The sequence below is a fragment of the Nelusetta ayraudi genome, unplaced genomic scaffold, assembly GCF_046127955.1.
Source record: "Nelusetta ayraudi isolate G7.1 ecotype Tasmania unplaced genomic scaffold, CSIRO-AGI_Nayr_v1 ptg000027l, whole genome shotgun sequence".
Lineage (NCBI taxonomy): Eukaryota > Metazoa > Chordata > Actinopteri > Tetraodontiformes > Monacanthidae > Nelusetta > Nelusetta ayraudi.
The window spans coordinates 1632852-1650000 of record NW_027466077.1 but is presented as its reverse complement, the minus strand read 5'-3'; the positions used below and the strand labels follow the sequence as shown (position 1 = coordinate 1650000).

The 17149-nt window shown below is 47.4% G+C and overlaps 1 protein-coding gene across 1 annotated transcript; it reads left to right on the top strand.

Annotated features, from left to right (window-relative positions):
* Nucleotides 1-3637: 3637 nt before the first annotated feature.
* Nucleotides 3638-11176, top strand: ptn (pleiotrophin). Its single transcript, XM_076030022.1, has 4 exons — nucleotides 3638-3780; nucleotides 5310-5483; nucleotides 7298-7459; nucleotides 10292-11176. Exons 1-4 carry the CDS (start codon nucleotides 3687-3689, stop codon nucleotides 10345-10347), a joined length of 486 nt encoding a protein of 161 aa, XP_075886137.1. The 5' UTR covers nucleotides 3638-3686; the 3' UTR covers nucleotides 10348-11176.
* Nucleotides 11177-17149: the final 5973 nt, after the last annotated feature.

Genomic DNA, 17149 nt, shown 5'->3' with positions numbered 1-17149 from the left:
ATTCAGTTTTTTATCATCCATTTTGCTCGACCGTTTCTCGTCCTCCTCGCCAGACGCCGCTGAAAGACCTTATTCGCTGGCGGCTCCTCCCGCGGGCCGCCGCCGGGCATCAGTCTCGTCCTAATGAGCGGGAGAGGAGAGATGGTCTGTCCGCCACCGCCCGCTCCTCCGCTTTGCCGTGTTTATTTTGCGGCAACACGCCAGGAGCCAGCGCAGGTCTCCATCGATCGACTCGCAGCTACGGGCTTCTCGCTCCTCGGCTCGTTTTTGCCGGGAGCCGCTGCCGCCGAGCGCCGATCAATGGTGCAAATTGAGGATTTGATGGGACTAATTCTGGCCGGCTCGTGAGCCGCCGGATGCTTCTGTTGGAAGACGGCGTCCGAGGTTTGCAAACATGCCGCTGGTTCCTCCCCCCCAGTGGGAGGATGACTTCGGTTAAACATCGTGTTCCTTCTCCTCTGAGCCTCTCCCCTGATGAAGCCACGCGAGGTCACGGTTGCTATTTTGTTCCATGCATGTTGTGTTGTTCCTGTAATTGGCCCTAAAAACTTGCCACCCTTTGTCATTACGTCTCCGGCGAGTTGCTGAAACGAGGAAATCTGCAGCAAGAAAAATCAATTTCCTGCGGATGTTCTTCCCCCAAAATTGTCACCAATCATTCTCAGGCCCCGCCTCCTCCTCCTCCTCCTGCTTCGACCTCTTTAATCTCCGAACTTCAACAAAGTCCACAGATCTCCAAAAAATGGAACGTTTTAGCCCTCTGTTTGCAGCCTCCTGATGCCTTTCTGCGCCTTCCACGTTAGGAAGGCGACTAAAACGAGGCGGTCTCAGGGGGCGGGGCCAAAACCTTGTTGTGGGTGTGGTCACTAACCTTTGGACGTCACAAAGTGCTGGTTTCCTGACTTGAGTGGGATTTCTTTTAAAAAATTTTGAGACATGGACCACGAAGAGGAAGTGAAGGACATCAAGTGTGTTTGGAAAGAACAAGTAAACAAGCAAACAAACTGACCTTTAAATGTTTAATCAAGGAACTGGGACAGAGGACACGTCCCCCGTCCCCCCCCCCACTCGCCCCTCCCCCTCCCCTTCCCAGCAGCCACCTAGAGATGCCAGTCTTCTGGCATTTGAAAATAAATAAATAAATAAATAAACAAGCTGTCTGAATGGCAAAGCCAGCTCTGGCCACGCCCCCTCCATCGCACGTCCAGCTGCAGGTGTGTCGGCCGGCTGAGGAGCCTCAACAGTCGATGTCCTTTCGCTTCGCTGTCCTGAACGGACTCTTATCAAGGCCTTACACGCACGCTGCAACACACATACACACACACACATACACACACACACACACACACACACACACACACACACACTCACACACACACACACACACACACGTGGCTGATGCTGATGCTGCTGGAGGATGAGTCAAAACCCACCCAGTCATCCATCATGGCTGCTGTCACGCTCCACAAAAAGAGGGACGGGGGGGTTTTCAGGGGGGAGGGGGGCAGAGGGGTGAGGTGGGGTGAGGTGGGGTGGGGTGGGACGGTTAATTCCTCCCTTCCTGCCACCAACCTGACTGTACGACGGGCGTCCTCGCTCAAAGTCATCAACCCCTCGCTGCCACCGCTGCCGTCGCCGCCTCCTTTCATGCAGCCGTCAGTGTTCCAGCCAACTGAGTGGGGGAGGAGGGAGGGTGGGGGTTGGGGGTCGGGGGAGGGAGAGAGAAAAAGGGGGCTTCTTATCTTCTGAAAAGGCCACAATGACTTTCCCTTTGGAAAACGATCTTTATCGGCTCGCCTTCCACTGTTCCTCCCTCTCCTCCTCCGCCGCTCTCAGAACCGCACGCACTTCTTCTTCTTCTTCTTCTTCTTCTGCTTCTGCACATTTTTGCATGCTCACGCTGATGAGTAGTTTCAAAAAGGAATGAAAAACTCAAGCCAGAGTCAAGGTTAGAGAGGAGAGACGAGCGACGGTGTGGAGCTCGTTAAGCCCGGAGGAGTCTGAATCACTGATTCCCCCGGTTTGCCGATTCACCACCAGGTCAGTCGGCTCTTTGATTCTCTTTTAAAATGAATCAGTTCAGAGCCCTGGCTGTGTGACTGGAAGCAGAGCCGGCACCTGATTGGTTGGGGGGAGCGAAATGAAGAAGGAACTTCAGGTGGCCGTGAGCCGCCGCGCGATTAATTAAAAATGACGAATGGATATTACTCCCCCCTCTCCCCCCCACCTCCCTCAAGCCCCCCCACGCGGCGCAATTGTTTTTTTTTTCCTTTTAGCATCAGGCGGGTAATTGCCTCGGCCTCACGCCGCCACCACAGGGTTGAACTGTCACTCCGGTGGGGGAGGGGAGAAGGGGAGGTGGGGAGGGAGGAGTAGGGGGGAGCGGGAGGGGGTCGGCCGCTCTCTGCAATAATTTCATCCCAGGCAGGCAGCGCGGGGAGCCCGTCGCAGCAGGAAGCCACCGCGAGCCCCTTTAGTTCAGCCTCCCGCCGGCGAGCAGCCAATCAGAACGCAGAGAGCCGCTGCAGCCAATTGGCTACTTGGCTACTGAGGATTCTTTTCTGTAACCAAATACACTGATTTTCTCCCGACTACTTTCTGTAGCAAAGCAAATATCGAACATTGAACTTTTAGCCGAATATGAAAATAATTACTGCGTCCCCTTTTCATTTGATTTCAGTACTTCTTCTTCTTCCCTTCAGCTCAGCGCCAGTTTCTTTTCCAAATCTGTTTCATTTCCTGTGTGGAACCAAGCCGTGTTTAAATCCTCCTAAATCACTGGGAAACAACTTGGGGGAAATAAAGAAGAAGAAGAAGAAGAAGATGATGAACAAGAAAAAAAAGTCATCTCATCAGCCAACGCAGCGATATGACTCACAGTGGGGAAGCAGTCCGACACGCTGCCGATGATTAAAATAATCAGAGCGTCGGAGAGTCGGCTCTGGCTTTGGGCAGAACGAGAGATGGAGCGAGAGAGAGAGAGAGAGAGAGAGAGAGGAAAAAAAAGAGTCCCGTCCAATCAGATCCACCTCGGCGTCCCCTTCATCTGCCGCTGACAGCCGACTGACGGCGGCCGGAGGCGTGACTGACAGCGCTGCGCCGCAATCCTAATGTTGATATTGGACTCAGACTTGATGGAAGCAGAGAAACAATGACAGGACACAACTGCTGGAAATTCCCCCGGCCTGCCTGCAACGTCCCAGGAGGCCTCGGAACAACTGACTGACTGACTGACTCACTGACTCACTGACTGACTGACGGACTGATTCTTTTTTCTCCTCCAAATCCTTCCAAGTCCAGAATCCTCAGAAAGATGATTCAGCCAGTCAGTGTCTCTCCTCCTCTCACTTCCAAGACTTCCTGTCCCTCTTCCACGTTGACACACAACACAAAGTCTCTCGGAGGACTTCCTGTTGAGTTCCGCAAAATAGGAAGTCAGCTAATGGGCCTCTCTCATTTTGAAGGAATAGTCATAATAATTGTCCATTTTCATTTTTATTCTTTGATTTCTTTACTTTTTTTTTATTCCCCCGCAATTGTTTGTTGTTGTGTTTATGACATTTGTTACAATATTCTTTCATGTACTTGCGTGTTCTTTTCACGGCATCGGGTTTTATTCGTATTTACGTCTTATGTCTCGAGTGTGCGTGTCCCGCTAACGTCCTGTTCCCGTGTTCCCATCCAGGATGTGCGGGCAGCAGCGGTGGACACGCCTGGCCGTCATGGCGCTCCTGGTGCTGACGGCGCTGGCGGCCGAAGGAGGGAAAGCGGAGAAACAAGGTGAAAATATATATATATATAAAAAAAAAACAAAAAACTGCATTTCTGCTGTGAAAGGAAAAACGGGAAGTCGGCGCTTCAAGTAGAACCGGTTCAAGGTTGCTCAAGTCTCTGAAGGGCTTGTAACATATTTTGTAAAGCCACCAAAAATTAAAAGCACAGTATTAAAAACAAAAAAAACAAAACAAAAAACAGCCATTGGGGTTTGAGGCTTGTTTTTTCTCCCCTGTTCTCCTTTGAGAATTTACCAAAACAAATAGCAATATCTTGCAAGAGAGGCGAAATAAGTTCCCTAATCTAACTCCCACTTGGGTTCAAGAAAATAGAATTTAGCCTCATTTACATTCAGGGGCAAAATTAGCAGCGGCGCCTTTTTTTTGACAGCGCCGGGCGCTTTAATAAACAAACGTGGAGCCTCCGTCTCGCTCATTATTCAAATAAAAAAGGCCCGAATATGAAAACGTTAAGTTGGAGCCAAATCTGCATGTGACAAACGACTCCGAGCCGCCGAAGCCCTTTGAAGTCTCGACCCAACGGGGATCCCTCAGGTCTCTGCCCACTCAGCCCACCGCCCCCGCCCCTCTCCCTACCCCACTCAGCGCCTCCGGTGGACAGTCGGTGAACTGCGGTTACGCTTCTCTTTAGCTTCGTCACTTTGTCATTTTGCCACTTTTGTCTCAAAGATTTGAAAATGATGCTAACCCTAACCCATCCAAAAAAAATAAAATAAATAAATATATAAATAAAAGTGATTGGCTGCCCTGAGAACCTTTTGTCCCAAATCATTCTGGGGCCCCGCCCCCTCAGCTGTGATGTCTTCTCATCAAAGTCGAGGCAGAAGATGAGCGTTGGAGGAAGACGGATGGCAGGTGGCAGCTCCGTCTGCACGACGGCACAAAGGAAAAAAATAGCGCCAAGCATCCTCTGGAAAGCAGGAAGTTTGTGTTCCTCCCCCCACGACTTCCTTCTGCTGAGTCCTTAATATTTCTCTTCAAAATGTGACTGACGTGCGGGTCCCACATTCGGTCACAGTTTTCAGGCCTTCGTTTTTTATTTTTGTCGTCTTGGACTCCAGCAAAGCAACCTGACTGAAATTATTATCCAAAAAATAAATAAATTAATAAACACTTTAGTTAGCCCTCTGTTTGCAGCCTGCTGCTAGAAAAATAAAGCGCAGGGTGTCGCCTTCCTGCTGTTTCCCTTTCTGCATGTTTGCAAGGGGAACAAAACAAGGGCGGAGCCAGGACCTGGCAGGGGTGTGTTGACACTTGCTAAGAGAAAGGCATGGGCGCCCTTTGTGACATCACTGGAGGCAGTTTTTTTTTTTTTTGCTTTGCTTTAGCACACATATTCTGAAAGTTGGAGGAAACAAATGATGGAAATTTTTGACTTGGTTTGGGACAGTGAGTTTATTTACAAGTGAGGCTGCAGTAGATTTGGCTTCACAACTGGACCTTTAACTTTAGCTCTAACTCTGGATTTAACCACCCACCTCCACCCACTCCTCCCCACTCCCTCCCTTGAAACAGGAAAGAAGGAGCGCAAGTCCGACTGCGGCGAGTGGCAGTGGAGCGTGTGCGTGGCCAACGAGGGCGACTGTGGACTGGGCACCCGGGAGGGAACCCGCACGGGCACCGAGTGCAAGCAGACCATCAAGACGCAGCGCTGCAAGATCCCCTGCAACTGGAAGAAGAAGTTCGGAGGTGAGAGAGAGAGAGTGGCTGCGGTTCCATGGCAGTTCTTTGCAAAATAAAAGCGATATTTCTAAAATTTCGACAAAGTACAATTGCGGTTTGCAGGTGTTTCCATCGAATGGTGCGAAGCGCATGAGCCGTAAATTCTCCCCCGAGATTTTACGAGAATTAAGTTTGCTTTTGTTTGTTGACGTTTGTTTGCTGTCAAGGATGGTTGTTATATTTTCCTCTTTGATTAGTTGTAAGACAGATTTCATCTCCTCCTCCGTCCAAACGTAACGCGCCATTTTCACTTGACGTGAACCGGTCACGTGACCCCCCGTACGTCACGTTCGGCTGACGTGTAAATGCGAAGAAAAGTGTTTCTATGACACTTGCGATATACCTCTGTATGGATACGTCTGAAAAGCCTCCTCATGAGAGTGTAAAAACCTTCTAGCCAGATTTGAGAGGTTTTTGCCAAGTTGAGGTGTTTCCATGACCAGTTTTTTTATTGTGATATTTAGGTTTTGCGCAATTCTAGGGGTCATGGAAACGCAGCCAGTGAGAGAGTGAGAGAGAGAGAGAGAGAGAGAGAGAGAGAGAAAGAGAGTGAGTCAGTCGTCCCCAACCCCCGCCCCCCACCCTCCCGCACCCTCTGTTGACGATGCACACCCACCTGTCACTCACTCAGACAATGTCTCTCCCCTCTTCACAATGCGGATGAGTAAGGGGAGCTAATTAGCGGCGCGGCGCTAACTCCTGCGGAGGACGTGATGCGGCAACCATCACCGGAGCTGCGTCTGTTTTTTTTTTTTTTCTTTCTCTCTTTTTCTCTTGTTTTTTCCTCCCCCCTCCTTCCTCTCGGAGGCTGTGCAGCGTCTCCCGGCGCCGCGCCGCGCCGGCCGCTGTTCCCTCGCCGAGGCCCGTCAGGCTCCGCAGCCTCCGGTCTCAACGCAAACGGGGCTGCGTAGATCAGACGCCACCGAGGAGAAGCGATAAGCTGTTGATAATACAGACAATAAGAAAGACAGAATGACGGAAAGAGAAAGAGCGCTAAATAGCTTTCCCTCTGCTGTCCAGGCGTTTTCCTTTTTATTTCTTTTTTCTTTAGTTCTCAACCAGGAGGAACCTCCATGACTGACCGTCCGAAGGAAACACACGCAAAAATCTTCTTCAGAATGCAGCATATTTAGCCCTCTGTTTACTGCATGCTGCCAAAACACTGCTGGAACAGGCAAACTTCCTTTTTGGACATTAAGTCGTTTTGTTCCAAGTTCCTAGGTTAGGTTTTGTTCAGGTCAAATATTTAATACCGTCACACAGTTTCCTTCGTTTTTTACTTGTGTTACTTTATTGGAATCTAATTTATGCCGTTAATCATTTTATTCATGCATTTATTCATTATCGCACACGCTCATTATTCTATTTTATTTATGACTTATTATCTGCTGCTGTGAGAAATGCAAAGCACGACATCAACGTTCATCTGCCAGCAAGTAATTGTCACGTCGGAACTCCTTGAGATCGATGCAAGGTCATGTGACCCAACACCTGAAACGCTGGAGGCATCTTTTTGAAGACGCGCGCACGCGGTGCCTCCTTGGACAGGAAGTTGATAACGGCAAATTAAAGAAAACAAGTGCTCATCAAACGGCCATTCAGGGGCTGCTGACACACACAGACACTCTCTCTCACACACGCGCATGCACTTCCTGGGGGTTGTTGCGCACAACAAATGCAGAGGTGGTGAGCTTGATTGGCTGCGTGCTGCGACAAAAGCTCCTGATGAAGCTGCCTTTGATTTTGTTGTTTGTTTTCTGCTTTTGTGCGTCTCTCGGCAGGAGAGTGCAAGTATGACTTCCAGGCGTGGGGCGAGTGCGACCTGGCCACGGGCAAGAAGAACCGGACCGGTGTGCTGAAGCGGGCTCTCATGGACGCCACCTGCGCCGCCACCGTCACGGCCAGCAAACCCTGTGGGAAGATGCTCAAGACCAAGCTGCAAGGTGGCTAAGCTAATGCTAACTCTGTAGGGGGAGGGGAGGTTCTGTTGAGAAAAATTAATAAAAAAAAAAAAAAGGTTTTGGCCCGTGATGGATGTAGCGACATGGTTCCCTGAACCTAATGAGAGAATTATTTTTGTGCGTGAATGTAGAATTCAGGCAAACTGGTGCAGCCAATGATTGAATATTTTGCAGTTTTAGCGTGGGCGCGACGCGGCTCTCAGGTGAGAATTGAATTAAAACCTTCCAGTAGCATTTCCCGATTTTAATTATCCCAGTTTTAAGGTCTTCATCTCGTCCGTCAGAATCCCGAGGAAAATCCAAACCCCTCTTCCTCCTCTTCCTCCTCCTCCTTTTCTTTTTTTTTTTTTTGCACACGACCCGAGACAGTGGAGGCTGTGATTCGGTGATTCATGTTCTATCCGGGGATCCACCTACTTAAGTGTTAAGCCGAAAGGCGCTGAGTGACAGTGTTACGTCCGGGGCCAACGGGTTAAGTCGCCATTCAGCTCTAATTACACGCTTTTAGCTTCCTTCGCTAATCCCACAGAAAGCGCTTCCATGTCCCGCGTTTTCATCATAATGGCCCTTTATCATGGGTGAGGGGGGGACAAAAGAAAGAAAAGAAAGCGGACGAGGGAGTCGAACAAATGGATCGAAATGAGGTAACCGACGTGAGGCGGCCCGGAGGGACGAACGCAAACATCAGATCGGTGGCGTTCAGTTTTGTTTTGTATTTTTGTAAAATGTGTTTGACGGAGTGGCAAATTCCGTTTTTCATTTCCAGTGGACGAAGGCGTGTTCACAAGGGGGCGCCACTTTCTACTTACTGAGGTTCCGTATTTTACAAACGCAGTCAACGGAGGAAGCTGCCATTGGAACTTCCATCCAAAACGTCGGCGTCGTTTCAGCTCCAGCTGCCGTGACGTAACGAAAAGTGACGCGACGTGACGTCAGCGTCAACGTTACGTTAACGTAAAGTAACGTAATGCGCCGTCCGTCTTCACCCTGGCCAGGCCAGGTTCGACACGAATCCAAATACGGCTACAACAACGCGTCCACGCTAATAAAGAAAAATAGATGTTTGCAAGAAGCAAATTCCTCATGTTTGCGAACCAGCAGGGGGCAGCAGTGCAGCAAACTGCACCTGGTTGACTAGGGGACATAAAAACAGACTCAAAGACTGCAGTTCAACCTGTCGGCACATTCAAGTTCATTCTTGTGTGTTTGAGGCTAATTAAATGTATTTTCTCCCGATAGTAAGAAGCAACGTGATAGAAAAACAAGCAGTTAGCTTCGAGACGGACGATGCTCTGCTTTCAGAGTCCACAAGTTCACAAACTGCCCACAACACCTTGAACTGATCGTCATTGAAGTATTTAATTGGAAATAACATCATAGATAATTCATTGCGATTTGCTGACTCTTGACTTTATTTTTTAGGTTTGTCCGTTTCCTCGGAATCATCCTATGACAGCAAAATCCATCGTGGAGACGTAGAGAGGTGCACTTTATTATCAATCATGAGAACTCTGTTGCGGTGAATATAACATGACAAGGGGGCGCTCATCACTGTGCCGCGCATTCTGCTGAGCCGCTGCAGAGTCCGAAGTCGGCAGCTGTTTGCGTCCGCACGGCATCGCTTTATAAATCACGCTGAGGTCAACATTATTTTTCATTATGCGAGAACATGGATCCGCACCAGACATTTTACACCACTGCTGGTGTTGTGCAGCATTGTGGCCGCGACCTCACCGCCCTGCCCTGGCAGGTTCCCCCTCTGTTGGTGGGAGTGTGGGGGATTTTTTTTTTTTTATTATTATGCGGATGAACCGATGTTTTTGTCTGGAAGTGTCAGAAGGTGGCAGACCAAGCGTCCGCAGGAGGCGGCTGGGAGACGGCGGCCCGAACTCGTCACACACATCCGACCCGCAATTTGCAATTCTGAGCGAGTGGCCTTGCGAGGTTTCAGGTTCCCCCACCCGGCAGAAGAAGCTAAAGGGGGTCCAGGTGAGAAGAGAGAGAGAGAGAGAGAGGGGGAGAGAGAGAGAGAGAGAGAGAGAGAGAGAGAGAGAGAGAGAGAGAGAGAGAGAGAGAGCGATGGTTCTGAGCCTCCGGGCCGGATTTTAGCTCTTGCTGAGACAAAAAGGCTTTTTAGGGGCCGACTGCCTGCGTCTCTCTTCGAGTCAGAGGTCGTTGTGGCTGCAGAGCTCGGAGGAAATTTCAAGTGAGTGAGAGGTCGTCTGAGAGGAGCAACTTTAAGCTTCTGCCACAGGTTTTGCTGCTGTTTGCAGGAGTCAGAAACAGACAGTGGGAGTCTGCTCCAACAAAAAAAAAATGAAAACAATGGAATTTAGAAAGAGGACAAAAAAAACTTAATCCAAACTAATGACACATGGAGCTGGAAATAATAGTAATAAAAAAAAAAAACAACTTGACCTGCTTTTGCACTTCAGGAAGGGAAAAAAAGATGACTGTTTGTCCCAAGGTGAGACTCTTTGTCCCTTTTTAAGATAATCACTTGTATTGAAAATATTTTAATAAACAAGGCTGCTTTGTTCTCTCTTCGACTTCATGTGGTTCGGGTGCACCGTTGTCAAAAATGCAAAAAAAAAATAAAAAATGTTTTATTGAGTGATCTGGGATTCATCTGATGGACCAACCGAGAAAATGAGTTAAGTTTGGCTGCTCTTTGGAAGCTGTGATGAATTGTGTGAATCTGAAGTGCAGCGTGCCGACAGTCGTTTATTTTTGAGGTGCAAAAGGAAGAAGAAGAAGAAGAAGAAGAAGCTCTGACTAGGAAGCATTATAAGTCGTCGTCTCTTCTGTTTGCAGACGCAAAGAAGCAAAAGAAGGAAGGGAAGAAGCGAGAGCGCAGCCAAAAGGACTGACGGAGGAAGCCTGTTGGCTCCGCCCCCCCCTGGGAGGAAAGAGATGCCCGCCGTCCCGTTCCACCGTGGTTCCTCTCGAAAAAAAAACGTCCCGTAGGTTGACCTCTGTAGAGCCTCGTCAGGAAGGAGGAGAAAGAGGAGGAGGAGGAGGAGAGAAAACAGCGGAGATCCGACTTGTAGCGAGACACTTTCTCACGTCGTGGTAGGAGACTTTAATACTCAGCGCTAGCCGTGAATAATGAATATGTACGAGATCTGTTTACTACACTCTCCGTAGCTAATTGTGACGTGTTTTTTTTTTTTGTAGGATTATCTTCGTTCGCGAGAGCAAATTGGATAGGATTTGTTTAGTCGTTTGGAGCGCTCACGCCCTGATTTAATGACGTGATTTGTTAAAGGGGAAAAAACAAACAAACAAATAACTAAATTAGTGAAATAAAGATGTCTCCACAACTCCACTTTTTTTTTAATTTGAGCCTGAAACTTGTGTTTTTTGGGAACGCGTCAGCAATAAACTGCCGCCTGGCGTTCCTCCTTTATTCCCCTTAGCTCTTAGCTCTGTTCTTAATGAAGCCTGCATGACTTAGCCACTGTTTAAGTGCCACCAGTTTCTTGGTGTTTTTTGTTTTGCTTTCCTTCTGCTGCTGTGTTGTTACTTTTTGCCTCTCCAGGCCCTTGCTGCAAAAATAATAAAATTTAATTTTGTTTAAACAAAAAAAATAAAGGGAAAAGAAAACGAGAGAAGTTCTAGTTGACTGGAGTTAACATTCCCCCTGTTTCCTGTGAAAGAACCCAAAATAAACATCAATATAATGATTTAAGAGTAAAAGTGTTCCTTTCTGTCTGGACAGCGTTTCAACCCATCCGTCTTTGCGAACTCCCAACAAAAAGTGTTCTAATCTGCATTCATTAGTAACCACATATTTAATCTTTATTGGCAAATGCCTTTTGTAAGTATTTACCCTTAACACTGTGGCACTTTGCAAAAGGCTGATGACCACCCTCACACCAACAGGAAGTTGTGAATGCCAGCTGGGCAAACTATGGCCAGGGTACCATATGCGGCCCGTGAAGGCTTTTTAATCCAGCCCGCTGAAGTTGAAGAAATTGTATTAGTAGTAAGTCCTAAAATAGCTGCATTTCATCACTTTTTTCAGTGTTTTAAGAGTAATGTCAGTAAAGACCTAAATACCGTGGGGCTTCAAAGACACATATTTTGTCGTAACTTTACTTTTTGTTCATTTTCAATTGACAGTAAAGCACGTTTTTTCTCTCCAATGAGGCGGGTCTCCAAAACCACATCCATCTGCTCCTGCTCTGCAACTCTGTCAAATTTTAGAACCGGTTGTGGCCCCACCAGTCAAAAAGTTTGCCCAACCCGTGGGTTAGCTTCTGCTAGCCAGATTAGCATCGATAAAATATCGTGCAGCTGGTTTATAGGCCAACTCAGGCTGTCGCGCTTCCATCTTGGTTTCCGTCTTGCTCTCCAGAGATGACGTGACATGAAAAAAAAAAAAAACCCTCCACTGTTTCCGACACAGTTCATTACATTTTTTTTTATTTCATTCTGGGAGAATATGACACAAGGTTACCACTCGATGCAGTTCATCTTACAGTGTCATAGGTTTGGCCGGTGATCGTACAACACTCAGATTTATTGTCCGGAACAAACGATCGACCGAGAGTTCATCAAAAATAAAGGAAATCAATAACACTGCGAGGGAGGTGGGGGTGGGGTGGGGGGTGGGGGGTGTTGTAGTAGAGGGGAGGGGGAGGATAAACAGAGAGGGGAAGCCTCGGGGTCAGTAGGCGGGGCATTTAAATAGTAGCTATGAAAGAGGTGTTATGTACATTTTCAATGTACCACATCTGTGTTACATATTATCATATAGATATATACAATGCAAACAATAGAGTCTCTCATTATTATCATTATTATCATTATTATTATTATTTAAAATCCTATTGCAAGAGAAGCCACAAGCCACAGTGAGTGAAAACACGATGAACACCTACATTTATAAGCAAATGAAAAATGGAACATTTGCATTCTTACACTGGACGACTGCAGCAGGCTACGGAATAATCATCTTTTTTTTATTTTATTTTTTTTATGTTAAAATCTCAAATCCACGTTGATCCGACGCCCCGCCAGAGATCAGAGTGGGGCGACACTTTGGTTCTTTCAAAATAAAAGACAAGGGAGAAAAGAATATGTTAAAAAATGTATAAAGTGAGTTCCGTAACGCGGCAGGCGGCCAGATTCACTTCAGTCTTTTTATTTATTTATTTATTCTTTTTTTTTTCAGCAAGGTGATTGTAAAATGTTCAGCTGAACTGGAGACTTACTGTTTTCCTCTTCACGTCTCCTGAAACCTTCAGCTTTGGAATATTGATGCAAGACTGGAATCTTCTGCCGGTCGTCATTCGCCCAGAAGAAGCACATCTACGTATATTTCTATTTCTATTTATATATTTATATTTTTAACTCTCATAATTTTTCTCCTCCTGGAAAAAAGAAAAAACCCTCCATAACTTTGAATATTCACATCTTTAAAAACCAGCAATTCAAAACAAAACAAAAAAAAATAAACAACACTGTACACTGCAGTCGAGGGTTTGCGACTTTTACAAAAAAACGTGATAGAAAATGTAGAATACAGAGTTGCTGTTTATACTTATACTGTATATTCCAGTGTCACACACGCACACTCACTGCTGAGAGTCTTTGGAAGCCTGTTGTCGCCGTTTGAAAGGCGGTTTTTGTTGTTGTTGTTTTTTTCTTTTTTTTTTCTTTGAAGGAGTGACGACAGGAAGTACAATTACATCGGAGGGGGAGGGGCTTCCTCCCTGATGTGCGCCAGGTGAGACGTCGCTCTCCATTCAGAGGGTGTTGTTTCGAAAAAGCCCACCCCCACACACACACACACACACACACACACACACACACACACACACACACACACACACACCCACACACACAAACAGGAATTTCCAATACGACTGGAATGAAGTTTCTTATGATTTCTTTACGGATTTCTTTCTGCTGGTTTTTACCGATTGTTCAGTCTCGACTCTTTTTAAGGAAGCGGATTTTCAAACAAATGGAACTTGGATATACAGGAGCTCAGAGTTGATGCGTAAAACATCACACACACACACACACAAACAAGACAATGTGACGAACAAACCTCCCAAACAGACAAACAAGAAAGGAAAAAAGAGCAATTTGGGGACGTCACTCTCAACTTTAAGGCACTTTCAAATTGCTCTGTACAATCCGGCGATATACTTTTATTTTTCTATCTTTCTTTCTCACCGTGCGACGTCCGCCGCTTTCTTATTGAAAAAAAAAAATCCCTCCACACTTCTCCTAAAAAAATACTTTTCTTTAGCCCTTTTGACATTAGCCGTACGAGGAGGAGCCCAGCTGGCTCCCAACAGCACATTTATGGTCGACTATGGAGACGAGAGACAACAAGAGTTCCCAATGGCAAATCCTTAGCACGTTTACCGTCATCGCTAACGCAGCGTTGGAAATTGTCGCGAAAGTGCGCAATTTGGAACAAATAGATGCGTGAAACATAAAGAATATCTGCATTTGCATTTTATGGCACAAGTCACGAGACAGGAAGTGAGGGAGTATTTGTGGAATTCAGGTTGGAGACGTGGATGGAAAAGTCCAAAAAAAAAAAAAAAGAAACCGGCGCCGTGTGGCTGCTGGAATCCCTGCAGGGGAATAATAATAATAAAAAAAAAAAAAAACCTTTGGCTGACCTGCACGGCGTGGCTGCAACTTCTCCAAACATGGTTCAACCACTGCCTGACCCCCACCACCCTCCCATAATGCTTTGCAGGCTCTGTCCCCACAGGACACACCTGATAGCAGCTGATATTTTGTTCCTCTTCTGCTCGACAACTTGGCAACGAGCGGTCGGTCACTTTGCAGGAACTTTGCTCCTGATGTTCCTGAAGTGTTGGGACATGATAGTGGTGGATTTGGCGGCGGCCGCAGCACTCCATCAAGCAGCCGAGCGGCCACTCAAACCCGCATGACTCAGTGACCTCGGCGCCGCCACCGGCCGCCCACTTCACTCCGGCGCTACTGGAGTCGCTCAGACGACGGCTTGAAGCAGAGATTAATGGGACATTCCGCCTGCTGAGGTGTGTGACTGATGCCGGACAGACACGTCCATCACCACTTCTGACGGACGCTCGCATGCCACAGCCGACGACTGATCGGGTTGTCGGACCGAGACGTTGGAGTGGAAGCACGTTCTGTAACAAAAACACTTTGCAAACGGGACGTCTGAAAGGTCCTTTAACAAAACACAATGTGACTAAACGGGCAAAGATATTATTTTATTTTGAAAGGTCAACCTGCCAATGTTTTGTTTAGTCTCACTGGGCATGTCGACGAGTCAATACGAAAATTAGTCAAATCTGCCTTCTTTTTTTTCCGCAAAACACTGCATGAATCCTTTGCACAGAAAATTATGAATGTTAAAAATTTTGACCGCTACCTGCGATAATTTCTGTCGAGGCAAACTGTGGTCTTAGACTTTGTTTTTCTTAGTTTTCTTCACATCCAGGCAGTTTTTCCGCATCTCTGCATCATTCTCTAAAAAAAGTGGATCTTAACAGATCTGAATAAAAGATCTGAACAGAACATCTCAAAAAGTACCCAATCCATTTTTTTCCCCCGCTTGCTACACAAACACGAACTAGCCGAGCCTCCCCTCACATCGCTTTTTGAATTAAATCCAGCCAATCCCTCCTGTTCATAAAACCACTGTTTTATGAACTGTATTTTCCGGCCCCACGGGGGGTGGGGGTGGTGGTGGAGTGGGGTTCTGCAGTGCTGCTATTTTACACAGCGACATAAATAAATGTCAATGCACCGTCCTGTCCCTCTAAAATCTGACATTTATTTGCGGCATCACAGCGTGTGTGAGGAGGCGTATCCGAGCCTCGTCTTTACATTCGCACTCGTGACCTCGCCGAGACTCCAGGCTGAGTGCCGAGCGTGTCGCCAGCCAATAATCTCTAATCTGGACACTGCGTGTTCCACATTGTGCCGCCATCTGATCAGCCCGCCGGTGAGTTGTTGTTGTCGTTTCTTTCTTTTTTTCAACGGCAGGATGATCTGGCCCAGATCTCTGGTTCAGGAGGCGGCGATGACGAGGACGTTCCTTATTTATCTTTTTGCGATACGGTGGGTAAATCTGCGCAAAGCATCCACCCCCCATCTCCAGCCGGCCTCCTGGTGGCGATGGCTCTCATGAATATTCAGTGCCGAGCGCTCACCGGTCGGTCGCAGCCTAATGGCTCCGAAAAACGGCAGATGATACGCACGAGTGCGCAACACGGGCCGCTAAATTGACATCGTCCTCGTAGCTTTTTGTAATCACGAGCGAGACGGACGGCTATTTAGCACTTAAAATTTCCCTGGCTGTAACGAGTCAAGGCGCTCATTGTTGTTTTTGTTTTTTTTGGTACCCCAAACAAGAAAAAAAAATAAATTGAAAATTGAAAATTAAAAACGAAAGCGATGGAGCGGATGATGGAATGGGGAAACGGCGGGAGACACGGAATTAGCCCTTATTTTAATCACAAGGTCGCGGCCTGTGATCAAGAATAAACTCCACTCCTGGAGCAAAACACACACACACACACACACACACACACCTGGCCGCTACAGCCATAATTCACTTTGCAAAACAATTCTCTTGAATCCGTTCTCAAAACTAGCGATCTGCTAGCCGCCCCCTGGGCCAATCACAGCCCTCTATCTTCTCAGGTGGTGTCGGGCTTTCGCTGATGACTCGTTCGGTACCGTGATGCATTCCCAGAACCTTTCGCATTTGCTGCAACCTTGCGTGAAGAGTTGCGGCACAGGCCTTGTCGAAGAGCAGTGCCTTATTGCAAGTCTGCTCACAGCAGCGGCCGCACACTCATGCATTGGCACACACACACACACACGCACACACACACACACACACACACACACACACACACACACACACACACACACACACACACATATGCATGCACGCACAAAGGAAACACACTCTCTGCAGACAGGAAGAAGCCTCAGCTCTGAGCTCCAGCCACCTGTTCCACACGCTGGCGCAAAACCAAAATAAACTTCAAAGCCGACAACGTTCATCAAATATGAATCAAAACGAGGCCGTCGGCAGGCGTGAAGGCTGACAACTGTTGATGTGTGACGACTGTTTTTGTGTGACGACGACTAGCAGGTCAAAGAGGGAGACTGAACAATCCCAACACGCAGACAACACGGAAATGTTGTGCATCAAACACCAGGTTGTTGCTTTTCAAAGGTCCCGTGTCGAGTGAAACTTGAGCAGTGTTTTCAGAACTCCCTTTGTGATGTCACAAAGGGCAGTGATACCTCCTCCCCACCCTCGGATTAGTCACAGCACCCATGATGAGGGGTTGGTTTGTAAATTTGTGCGATGCAGCATCACTTGGTATCGGTTCGATCCCAGGTAGATACACGGCTCGCATCGTCCACACTAATCAACACTACTTTTGGAAGATAAACATTTCCAACGATCTCGTAGGCGATGCCAATTTCTTTTATATATACGTTGATATCAGTGCTATCCGTGTCAGTATCAACGGGTATCGGTTTGGATGGCAGTGCTCAGGTTGATGCCTTAGCGTTAAAGAATTGCTTCCATCGTTTCCATCGACTCGCCTCCTGATTGGCCGAGTTGAGACGTGATTCTGAGCTGGATTATACACCCGGTTGGCGCTCGTCCTGCATTATTCATCC

Coding starts and splice junctions, on each gene's coding strand:
- ptn (XM_076030022.1), top strand. CDS start 3,687: ATGTGCGGGCAGCAGCGGTGGACACGCCTGGCCGTCATGGCGCTCCTG. Junction 3,781..5,309: donor AGGGAAAGCGGAGAAACAAG/GTGAAAATATAT, acceptor CCCTTGAAACAG/GAAAGAAGGAGCGCAAGTCC. Junction 5,484..7,297: donor CTGGAAGAAGAAGTTCGGAG/GTGAGAGAGAGA, acceptor GTCTCTCGGCAG/GAGAGTGCAAGTATGACTTC.